The sequence below is a fragment of the Amaranthus tricolor genome, chromosome 13 (assembly GCF_026212465.1).
Source record: "Amaranthus tricolor cultivar Red isolate AtriRed21 chromosome 13, ASM2621246v1, whole genome shotgun sequence".
Lineage (NCBI taxonomy): Eukaryota > Viridiplantae > Streptophyta > Magnoliopsida > Caryophyllales > Amaranthaceae > Amaranthus > Amaranthus tricolor.
The window spans coordinates 19,472,001-19,484,404 of NC_080059.1; the positions used below are offsets into that span (position 1 = coordinate 19,472,001).

Below are 12,404 nucleotides of genomic sequence, written 5' to 3' on the forward strand. Positions count from 1 at the left end.
TCAGACACAGTGAGGCCCAACGGTCGAGTACGCTGCACCAAGTGCGCACTCGGTTTGATACTAAGCTAGCATCTAGAGTAGTTGGGGGTTTCTAGTGATGATGATGATGATGATGTTGAGTACCAAGGCGTTGTTGGTCGTCTAGTGGATTGGACTGTTTTCCAAGGGGTCGACGGTAAATTCACACATGCCGCCCGTAGTTCAGCAGACGCATCTGAGCATGCCGGACATAGTCACGTTGATGATGAGCCGCCACGGGGGAGCAGGCGCTCACAGTCCGCTGGAACGTATTGGTTGGTCACATCGCCTTAGCCCGGGGCCCACAGATACGCGCCTCATACTCAGCTATGGCGAGCATAGAGCTAAAGTTATTTTTGACAGCTCTGAGCGTACGCCTTCGGTTCTGGAGTGCCGTAGTAGAAAGAAGCCGTTGGAGTCGATCATCGGACTGCAGGATATGTCTGATGCGCTTTATGATGTTCTACACTCCCCTCGGCCTGCTACCCTACATTATGCACCAGCACATTGACTGTGCTTTAATATCAGCCTTCGTGGAGAGGTGGCAACCAGATACGAACACCTTCCACATGCCATGGGGAGAGATGACAATTATGTTGCATGACGTGCAATGCATATTGGGCATAGGTATTGAAGGTTCACTACCGGCTGAACCTACTGAGGGGGAGTGGAAGGGCGCTATTGCTGGTCTATTTGGGGAGCCCATGTCCGAGCTACGACGGAAAGGAATATTCACCAGCGGTGGCATCAACGTTGCTGAAGTTATTGGACTAGGCCGGAGATGTGGTCCACGCCCAAGCCAGGTCGTGAGATCAACAGGCTGAGGGACTGCAGGAGTATATTGAACCCCATGACGAAAACTCAGGTATTGTACATCACATCACACTTTGTTATTCATGTTATTTTAATTTTAGATTATTTGTATATGTTAATTTTGCTTGTATGCAGGTGGAATGGACTCCGTACATGACTTCTCCAAGAGCATTGCTAAATGAGCACCCACGCACCACCTACATCGGGGTATCACTTGCTTTGATATCGTCGAGGTGTATTTGCCAGAGAGGACAGTGTGTTAAGGGCTAAAAGTTACATTATCTTTACTCCTCTTTACGTACGATTTTACTACGTTCATTAAATAATATATAATATTTAGTATATATTTAATTTGAGTTAATATCTACACTTATATAATTTTATTAACATTTTGTAGGATTTGTAATTAAAAATAAAGTTGGACGAAATGAGAAAATTGGAGCTGAACAAGGAAAAAACGTAATTCGCGAAGTACATGGTAGTCCAATTTTAAAATGGGAATATCTCACTCATACGGACTCCAACTTAGGCGTTTTTTGAGGCTTCAGACATCTACTCAAAAAGATCTACAACTTTTATGTTTTGTACAAAGCCTGATTCAGCTCACAATTATGCGAAAGTATCTGTAGAAGTCAGCTGCAATAATTACAAGACAACTCAACTAGATAAGTGCTATTAAATGTCAAGAAGCAAATTTCTACTAAAAATTCTCTTGCTAGATGGTGGAAGCTTGCCCTATTTCTATGGTTCATGTGTTAAATTATCCACCATAATATTTTGCAACTTGGATGATTAAAGAAGAAGTTTAATTAGAATTGACTTGTATATTTTTGTATTTTACTTATTCCCACCTCTATAAATAGAGGCCTTACCATCCAACAAAAATAGAGGGTTATATTCTCATATAATTAAAGTTAAGTAGAGAGAAAAGAGATTGAAAAACATATTTTTAAGTCTCTTCTTTTGTATTACAAAATTATTTACTTAATGAATTTTTCTTATTCTCCATATTTTGTCATGTTTAACTTGGAGTAAATTATTTTGTAGTAACATGTATTAATGTCTTGGCAAATTATTTTTATGAGATTTGAAACGGATCTTTAATTTATGCAACTTTGTTATTGAGTATTTATGTAAACTAGTTTTTATTTCTAAATTTATATAAGATTAATTTTGTTGGGTACACTTAATTATTCTTGTATAAGTTAATGTTTTAAAACTAATTAAACTTTGTTTAGTTAGTTTTATTAAAGAAACAACTAGTTTTAATAATTGCATCTAGTTTTATTATTAGAGTTTACATAATATGAAATTTAGTTGGGTTATAGAGTATCTTCTCAATTAAGTTTAACGGTTGGTGAAGTCTTCCTAAAATTAAAGCAGTCAATTCATTAAAACCGGATTAGTGAACACTAGGGCTTTACTATCTTGCGTACAAATAGTAAGCTAAAATAAAAGGGTTGACAGGGGATTTACGAGGGTACTATAAATCCTACAGCCGCCTATTCATATAAAAATTTTAATTAATCAATGATTAAAAATAATCTTGTCAATCACTAAAATACATGCTGCTACTACTTTCTCTTATTGATTTACACTCTTATTTACTTTACATATCTTATTTTATTGTATTAAGCTTATTTTATTTTTAAGTTCTTAGTAGTGTTATTACAACTCGTTTCCCCCCATATTTTTTTTACTTTCTATATTTTCTATAAAAATAAATAAATTAGAAGTATCTTTAAAATTAGTAATCACAATCTTTGTGGATCGACCCCTATTTGCCACTTACTATATTTAGCAATTTGTAATAGGGCAAAATACAATTTAAATTTATGCGCGTACGACAGCGTCTTACACAGTGCGACAAGTTGGCTTTGTGCAGGCTATTCCCCCCTCCAATCAGACCAACCCAGGCTATACGACCGGCACACGGTACCTTCTCCGCCTATTTACACAGAGGCATGGAGTAGGTTCCCCTATTGTGGCCGCCTTGGTGATCAGGCACTTCATCGGGCATCTGGTCCATCAGAGGTTGATCCTAGTTACGTTGACTGGTTCAAAGTGTCCTCCCACCCATACGTCCTCCCGGCAAAAGACCGAGTGCCGGTTTTGTTCCAGCTGAAATCATAGCGGAATACGTTAGTTTTTTAACTTATTTGTTTTCTATTATGTGTTTGTGTTATTTAGATGTTATTTAATATCTTATTCACACCTTTTTTTTTTACAATTTCTAAATGAATGGCCAAGTCGAGTCGCTCTATTGGTGAGACTGTCTCCTGTTGCAGAAATGACCCCCCGGGAAAGACATGCTTTAGATGTATACGTTTCTGATATTAGAGATTTATTTGTCGAATGACAAGCTTTTAAGGGGCATGACCCTTCATAAACTGTTGGTTTTTAATTGAAAACTAATTTACATCAATGCTAATATTTATTTACATTAATGCTTTTTACATTATAGTTAAATTAATTTACATCAATGCTTTTTACATTATAGTTAAATTAATTTACATCAATGCTTATATTAATTTATATCAATTCTATACATATTGAACTCTATCTACGTATTGAATCTCATCTACATGTGTAGTTAAACTAAATAATGATGTACACAATAGTATCACTATGGACTATCTACAAATTGAATCCCAACTACATGTGTAGTTAAACTAATTAATGATGTACACAATGTGTTACACTATGGACTATATACAAATTGAATCCCATCTACATGTGTAGTTAAACTAAATAATGATGTACACAATACTATCACTATGGACTATCTACAAATTGAATCTCATCTACATGTGTAATTAAACTAAATAATGATGTACACAATGTGTTACACTATGGACTATCTGAATTTACAGCATCTTCAGCGGTGTTATTACGTTGTGGTGGTCGTGGCCCGCATAGTCTATTCCAAAGCAAAATCCTGCTACTAAAATGTGTTTCTATATGTCTGGAAGAATTGTCAACTGCTTCTCTCCATGATTGCTGGACTGACGGCAGTGGAGATGAATCGTTGTTCATTAATAGTTGAACAAAATGATTTCTATTCACCCAACATATATGTATAACTTTATTTACACTATACACGCCCGTTGGTTTCCTTAACGGAAGAACCAAACTGTTGTACATCGGATTACCGTCAGCAGAACCATAATAAGCCTAAGTCGGTCCCTCTATGTACTACACAAAGATGATTTCATCCATCGTTTTCTAAAGACTTCAAAAAATTAGTGATTCCACAATTATTAATTATCTCTTTCCTACCATTGAACAAGCTACAATTAGTCTTCCTATAAAAAATCCTACCAGTATCTTGACATCCACACTCATTTTTAATCCAATAAACAATCTCAAAGTAAGCAACTTCTTTCTTCAATATTGGTTAATTTTTTATCCCACCCTCTTCATATATTATACTTTGTTCTTTAGTAACAAAAAAGCCCCATGAAATATTCTAATATTAATAGCCTTCATCATCTAATTTAAGTAGAGTAAATAAAAATATTAGAGACAAAGAGTAACATACCTAGTGAAGGAATCATGGAATCATGAAGAGAAACGAAATGTTGAGTGGATTTGGAATGACAGAAATTTTCCAATACAATTCGAAACCTGATTTTAGTGGAAGGTGTTATGGTAATATTTATTTATTCATTTATTTATTCAATTATCTGAAATTAGTTAAATATCACGTTGACTTTCATTTCCCGCTAACTTTGACTTCTATTTGACCTTGACTTTCGGTCAAGGGGCTTATATGACTTTTCAACCTTTGTTTTACCCTCGAACTAAAGATATCAGCAACCTTAACCGCTAGTCAAACCTCACTCCTCACCTCTACTCTTCTTGTTACCCATGATCTCCCTAAAATAACCACTCACCATCCTCCATCATCCTTTATGATGTCCTCTACATCATCATGTATTCTTATAAATACCTCATACTAGAGTCATTTACACTCCAAGCTTTCTTGCCTACCGTTTTCTGCCAAAATTCACATTTAACTTACCCAATTACACGTTTCTACCATCTCTAAACCTCCTGATAATCATCAATATTGCATTTATTATATTATCATTACTTGATTTTTGTCTCCGCAACTAACTTAAGCGTCGGAGGGGCTTTCCGAGAGATCGCCCCCCGAACAAGGCTAAATGTGTTGTGGTGCAGAGATTGCAGTTACAATTACGGAAGGATGACGTCATACTTCAAGATCGTTGACAATGGCTTCCATAACGCTTCATCTTCAAGTATCTTTAGAATCTTTTGTACTTCTAGTTTTGTTACCGAAACAAAGGGGAAATAAGAAATGTTGAGTGGATTTGGGGAAATAAGAAATTAAACATTATTTTCCTCTTCCCAAAATAAGAAATCAAACAATACTTGATTTACTAACAGATATTTGACAGTAACCGTTAATAGATAGTCTTTGAGAAAGAAATGAATTTTGTAGGTAGTTTTTGACAAAAAAAATGTTCTAGATAGTTTTTTTTTTTGACAAAAGTAAGCCTTTTCTTCATAGTTTCTAACAATTTTCCAAAAAAAATATAAATATAATAAAAACAATTAGATCATCCCAAAACATTAGGTAGAAATAAAGAGTGAGTTAGTTTTCGTACATACACGTTGACCGAAACTAAATAGGAAAACCGAAAAAAGTAAGTAAATTGTAATTTGTGACTATTATCAAATCAACGGACAAAACTCAATCATAGATTAGACTAAAAAATCTCCCACAAAATGGGAAAGAGTAATTCATGTGAAATTAATAAAAGATCCATTTGATTACACTTATCTAACCAAATTTACACATGTACATTAGTACATAACTCCTCTCCTAATAGTGATATCTACTATGTACATATTCACTAGTAGCCTAATAAAACTTTCATGTATTTCTACCAACATTGATCTGTCTCCCATGTGCGACGCGTATAACCCGAAAAACCCGAACAAGAACTGGTTGTATATTTGGTACTACCCATTGTACAATAAGTTGGAGAATAACTCAATCGACGCCCTTTAACCCACATCATCCTATCATAATCCGCCCTCTTTTTAGGATCCGATAACGTCGCATACGCTTCATGGACCCGAATAAACTCATCCGGGTCCTTTTGTTCATTAGAACCCACGGTTGCATCTGGGTGAAGAACTCTGGCTAATTTCCTATACGCTGCCTTGATTTCCTTACCTGACGCTCCCGCTTGGATTCCTAATACTTCATAAAACGACGCTTTTTGAAGCGAAGTGGTAGTAACTTCAGTTTTCGTGGTGGTGTAAACGGCGGAGATTGACGGAACAGTGCGTCGAAAATTGGTTTGAGATGTCGAAAATCTACGCGGGTGATTTACAGGATATGAAGTAATTGATGGAATTGATGATGATATTGTTGTTGTTGCAGAAGCCATTGTAATTTTGTGACGCTTTTGGATGAAATTTGTGTCTGTAATTGTGCAGAAAAATGGAAGAAGGGATTATATAGAATTGAAGGAGGGAAGAAATGGAGGAAGTGTGGGACCCACGAGATTGGAATAGAGGGACATTAAAAAAGAGGGTTATCCTTGTGCTGAGTCAGGAAAGTGTCGGTATCGTTATTAAACATGATGTTGTAAGCGCCACTAATTTAAAGTTGTGACATATATAACGGTGAGTGGTTCTAGAAGAAATGTAATGAGTTTGACAATAATGCCCACTTTTGCGTAATGGACTACGGAAAAAATGGCTTTGAAACTTTTTATTTGGAATATTCTAAGTTGGATTAGTGTGCAAGTAGTGTTTAGTGTATTGCAAGATTATTAGAGTCTCCTTTTTTTAGACAAAAATTAGAAAGATTTTTTTCTTAAAAAAAATAAGAACAATAATATAAATGAAAATACTAAAATGTCAATGTATCGCAAAGATGTGAAGGATGCAAGGGTTGAATGTGATTAGTAGTAGCCTTAGTAGGCAACACCCCAAAGAAATTTTATTACGATGATGATGTTTAATTTAATTAATATAGCTAATCGTACAAGCCCGAAGATATCGTCAAACCTCTATGGACAAAAGTTGTTGCTTAGAAAGTTTACAATAGTGTACTTAGAGAATATTATCCTAACAGTAGCGTAAAAGGATCAACACAAGACCATGTACTAACGCTTAGCCATATTTGGATCATTTGACGTACCAAGCTCACTTAAAGTTGGAGTAGAAGATGATCCCACACCAGCTTATTGAATGCAAGATTGGAGAAAATCTCGTGTTACTGATGAGCCTTAAAGAGGGTGTATAATTACCTTTCAACCTTTTACAAGTAGTATTACTATGTAGTATGTACATAACATACTATTTTTGATCTAATAATTAGACCTTTAAAGTTGATAAATTTCTGCAACTGCAGAGGACAGAGGCCAAAAGTTACAAATATTTCTTACTAGTATGCAATAGCCAATAGATGACAAAGATGAGAACTTCTAGATCTCTTGTTGACAAGCCTGAAGAATTAATAATTTCTGGAATTTTGTTTTTGAAAGATACTGTTTTTTTCCTCTTGTTTATTACTTAGAATCATATTCTATATATACATGAGCATTTATCAATTAGTAACTAACACAAAGTAACTGCCTAGTAACTGCAATGTAAATGTAACTGCCTAGTATAGTGTAACTGCAATGTAAATGTAACTGCAATGTATCACTTCAATACTCCCCCTCAAGTTAGGTCGTGGGATCACCGATGCCTAACTTGCATAAAGTGCTATTGAAGACCTGTGATGAAACTGCTTTTGTGAGAATGTCTGCTAGTTGGTCTTTAGATCTAATAAAGGGCAGATGGATGACCTTGCTTTCTAGTTTCTCCTTGATAAAGTGTCGATCGATCTCTACATGTTTCATTCTATCATGTTGGACTGGGTTCTCGGAGATGCTTATTGCTGCTTTGTTATCACAATACAGAAGGCTTGCTTGTGTCTGGTGAAAGCCGAGTTCTCCTAGGAGTTTCCTAATCCATAGAATCTCGGTAACTCCCTTTGCTATCCCTCTGAATTCTGCTTCAGCACTGGACAAAGCAACCACCTTCTGTTTCTTACTCTTCCAAGTGACTAGATTACCCCCTACAAGAGTGAAGTATCCTGAAGTAGACTTCCTGTCATCCCGATCATCAGCCCAATCTGCATCTATGTAACCAATTAGATCAAGGTTATCATTTTTTGAGTAGAAGACTCCTTTATTACTGGTTCCCTTCAAGTATCTCAGGATCCTCAGGACTGCTGCCATGTGCTCTACTTGAGGTTGATGCATAAACTTGCTTACAATCCCTACGGCGTAGGCAATATCTGGTCTCGTGTGGGATAAGTAGATCAGCTTTCCCACTATCCGTCTATAGCGATCTTGATCTGCTGCTTCTGCCCCTTTAACAATTTGTAGACCATGATTAGCTACCATAGGAGTATCTGCGGGCTTGCAGTCTAACATGCCTGTTTCTGCTAAGAGATCTAAGACGTACTTTCTCTGATTGATGAATATCCCCCTTTTTGATCTTAGAACTTCTATTCCTAGGAAGTATTTCAGTTGTCCCAAATCCTTCATCTCAAATTCTTGGAATAATTTGCTCCTGAGACGGTCAATTTCCTTGGAGTCGTTTCTGGTAATCACCATATCATCTACATAAATCACGAGGCATGTAATTTGTTTTCCACTCCGCCTGAGAAATAGAGTATGGTCTGAGTTGCTCTGTTTGTAGCCAAATCTCTTCATTGCTGTAGTGAATCTTCCAAACCACGCTCTAGGGGACTGTTTCAAGCCGTATAGTGCTCTTTTAAGTCGACACCCCTCTCCTTGGCTATACTCTTCTGAATACCCGGGTGGTGGCTCCATGTATACCTCTTCTTCAATCTCCCCATGTAGGAAGGCATTTTTTACATCAAATTGAAACAGAGGCCACTCTTTATTTGCTGTTACGGAGAAGAGGACTCGAATAGTATCGATTTTGGCCACATGTGAGAATGTTTCCGAGTAGTCTACCCCGTAGGTTTGTGTGTACCCTTTAGCAACAAGCCTTGCTTTATACCTCTCAATGGTTCCATCAGCATGATATTTGACTGATAAAACCCATTTACAACCAACCGTCTTCTTATCACCTGGTAGTCTGCACTTCTCCCACGTTCCGTTTTTCTGGAGAGCCACGATCTCTTCGTCCATAGCTTGTTTCCACTTTGGTTCTTAGAGGGCTTCATTAATGGTTTTCGGAATGATACTGGAATAAAGAGATGCATTAAAGGCAACAGCTGTTTGTGAAAGTTGTTCATCATCCGGTCTACCAATAGGATATCGGGATCTCTGGGATTCATACCTGGGAAAACGGTCGGGTTTTGGGTCGGATCAATTTCGATCGGGTCATTTTCGGGTCGGGTCAGTTTCGGATCAGGTCAGTTTCAGGTCGGATCACTCTGGGTTTCGGGTAGGTTCGGATTGATCCAACGGGTTACCATAAAACATTAGAATATCCAATCGACTAATTCAACATAAAAAAATCATTAAAATGTCTAAAAAAATCATTAGAGAAATTACATGTACGATTTTCAAAAAATAGTTGGTATGTCAGGTTCATTTAAGTGCAAGAAAAATAGGGGAATTAATACTTATTTTGAAAGACTTGTAAGATACGCGCTTTATAAAAGTTATTTTGTTTATTATAATTGTAACGTTAGATAAAAATGACGTTAAAATTATCTTCACAATTTTCATGTTGGAAAGATATACAACTAACTAAGTACTTATTTCGTCTTATAAGATACGCGTTTTATAATTTAGGGTAACGACATTCGTTTTTTGAAAAGCTCATTCAAACGTGCGAAACGTTCGTATAAATTATATTGATTTGCTTACTGAAATGTAGAAGAATTAAAAACTCATTTGACTAATTTAACAAGATACATGTATTCAATTAAAATGATTATAACGTCCTGTTTTTAAAGAAAAATAATTACGATGGCTAAAAGGATTTTAAATACGTGTTTTTTGAGATCTATTAATGAGTTTTAGGGTTCAAGTGATATACTCAATATGTTGAGATACTTTGAAAACTAAAATTTTATTTGAAATGAATTCTAACATTGAAATTACTCTAAAAATTGATATTAAATCTGTTAAAACGGGTCGGTTTCCGGTCGGGTCATTTTCGGTCGGGTAATTATCGGGTCGGTCATGTTTCGGATTAAGTCGCTTTCGGGTCGGTCGGGTTCGGGTTTTGTCGGGTCGGGTCCCGGGTTCATTTTCGGGTCGGATCAAATTTTCCCAAGTCTACTCGGGATCATACCTCTTCGGGGGCATTCCTCTTGTACTTCGAGGGGGCAAATTATATTTCCTGGGGACAACAACACTCCTTGGCACAATGTGGTCAGGGGATATATCAATGAGAAGAGTAGTAGGACTCGGTGTTACCTCTCTTTCGGTCGGATGCTCAGGGACTGGAGTAGTAATCTCTGGAGTAGTAGTCTGAGGAGATGATTCAGTGTCAATGTCTGTGGCAATATCGGTGGTAGTGCCTACTTGCTCTTTGGGAGCTCGACTGTCAGCCAAAGGATGAGTCAACCAGCTGAGATCCTCACTCATACTCTCCCCCTGAGATCGAGGGTGGGTGTAGTAGGAGGAATGTTCAAGGAAGTCACAGTCCATGGTGGTGTAAAGCTTGTGATGGATAGGATCATAACATCGATAGCCCTTTTGCGTAGTGCCATACCCAAGAAACACACATTTGACTGCCCGTGGTTCAAACTTAGTGCAAGCTCGTGATGGAAGATGGACATACACAACACACCCAAAAATGCGAGGCGGAAGGGAGTGAGAAGAGGGAACAGGAGTAAACGTATTGAGTGTGGCAAGAGGGGTCTGGAATTAGAAGATTTTTGTGGGAAGTCGATTAGTGAGATAGGTGGCAGTCGCAATGGCCTCAGGCCAAAAGTGTACGGGTACATGAGTGTCAAATATGAGAGCCCGTGCCATCTCAAGAAGGGTACGGTTTTTACGTTCAGCCACCCCATTTTGTTGTGGAGTGTCGGGGCAAGATGTTTGATGAATAAAAGCATGTTCAAGGAAAAACTGTTTCATTGCAACTGAGATATATTCACCACCATTATCTGAGCGAAGTATTTTAGGTTTTGCATGGAATTGAGTGAGAATCATGTTATAAAATTTTACAAATACATCAAAAACCTCAGATTTGTGCTTCAAAAAATAAACCCAGCACATTCGAGAATAATCATCAATAAATAGCACAAAATATGAAAAACCATGAGAGTCAGTATGCGGGGCTGGACCCCATACATCAGAATGCACTATATCAAATGGTTTGCGAGCACGGGTGTTACTAGGAACATAGGACTGTTTGTGACTCTTAGCTAAGATACAAGTTTCACAATCTAGAGATGCATTACAACTATTAAGGTGAGCAGGAGATCCATGAGCAAGCATTGCACCACTATTTTGAATCACCTCATCGACATAGTATAGTCCACCTCGTTCAGTACCACGTCCAATGATTGTCCCCGTCTGAGCATCCTGCACAATACAATTAGCAGAGGTTAACAGCACAGTACAGTTTAAGTCCTTTGTTAGCTGACTGACCGACAATAATTTATGAGACAAACTAGGAATTAACAAGCAATTTTTAAGATGGAGAGAGGGAGAGATATTGACTGCTCCAGCGTTGGCAACCGGTACACATGCCCCATTAGCTGTCTGGATGTGGGTTTTGTTAGTTGGATGGGTGTATAAAAGATCATTGGGGTCAAATGTCATCGTATCGCTAGCCCCACAGTCAAATATCCATTGAGAGTGTGTGTTATGACTAAGAAGGCATTTGGTATGGCTGGGTTGTGGGCTAGAGGAGCAAATGGGCCGGGGCTTGGAACTTGGGCCGGAAAATAAAGGTTGGGATGGGTGTGAGGTGAGTGTTAGGGTTTTCTGGTTATAAAAGGGAGGTTGGGGGTCTTTGGGATAATTGGGCGTCCCTTTCCCTTCCCTTTTGCTGACGGCTGTTGCTCTTCTCTCTGCTCTTTCTTCCCACTTCTGATTCTCACCATTTTTGGCTCTATGCTCTAAGGTTACCGTTGCTTCTCCTTCTCCTGTGCTCCATCCTTCTAGTTCACCTGATTTTTGACATGAAGTTGGTGGATCGGCAGTACTGAGGTTAGCCTTGCCGCCGGTCCGGCTTGCTGGTGCCTTGGTGGCGGCTCTCCTTTTCTGTAGATCGTCCCACCACTCGGGGTATCCCACAATTTTGAAGCACCCCTTCTTTGTATGCCTGGAACCACCACAGTGAGTGCATCGGAGTTTTCTCCGGTCATCCTCTTCTCGGCTTCTTTGGAAAGGTTTGTTTCTCGTGGCTAACCCCGAGCCTATCTCTGAAGGACCAGTTCCCGATGATGAGACGCCGGTCATAATTTTCCGGCGTGCGATCTCTCGCCTGATTGATGTGTAGGCGGTTTCCACCATCGGTAAAGGTACACTATTGAGGATGTCCCTCTTCTCTTTGTCGAGATCGTCGTTAATCCCAGTTAAGAATTGATAGAGTCTTTG

At 38.1% G+C, this 12,404-nt stretch overlaps 1 protein-coding gene and 1 long non-coding RNA gene across 2 annotated transcripts in view; one reads left to right on the forward strand and one right to left on the reverse strand.

Moving 5' to 3' along the window:
• The window catches only part of LOC130798967 (uncharacterized), an 8,374-nt gene extending 6,542 nt beyond the window's left edge, over positions 1-1,832 (forward strand). The window contains exons 2-4 of the long non-coding RNA XR_009039158.1: positions 1-883; positions 967-1,129; positions 1,229-1,832. The exon at positions 1-883 is cut by the window's left edge and continues 145 nt beyond it. This is a non-coding gene — a long non-coding RNA (uncharacterized LOC130798967). The remainder of the gene's footprint in view (positions 884-966; positions 1,130-1,228) is intronic.
• Positions 1,833-4,546: 2,714 nt separating this feature from the next.
• On the reverse strand, positions 4,547-6,257 carry LOC130798900 (chaperone protein dnaJ 11, chloroplastic-like). The gene is made up of 4 exons (XM_057661996.1): positions 5,786-6,257; positions 4,856-4,887; positions 4,728-4,789; positions 4,547-4,634 (listed from the first exon to the last, which is right to left on the reverse strand). Exons 1-4 carry the CDS (start codon positions 6,255-6,257, stop codon positions 4,547-4,549), a joined length of 654 nt encoding a protein of 217 aa, XP_057517979.1.
• Positions 6,258-12,404: the final 6,147 nt, after the last annotated feature.

Bases quoted from the DNA above. Each gene is read 5' to 3' on its own strand.
- LOC130798900 (XM_057661996.1), bottom strand. From the start codon at position 6,257: ATGGCTTCTGCAACAACAACAATATCATCATCAATTCCATCAATTACT. The intron at 4,888-5,785 runs GTTATACGCGTC...GATGATTATCAG, and splicing joins TTCTTGTTCGGGTTTTTCGG to GAGGTTTAGAGATGGTAGAA. The intron at 4,635-4,727 runs GTGAGTGGTTAT...TGATATCTTTAG, and splicing joins ATAAAGGATGATGGAGGATG to TTCGAGGGTAAAACAAAGGT.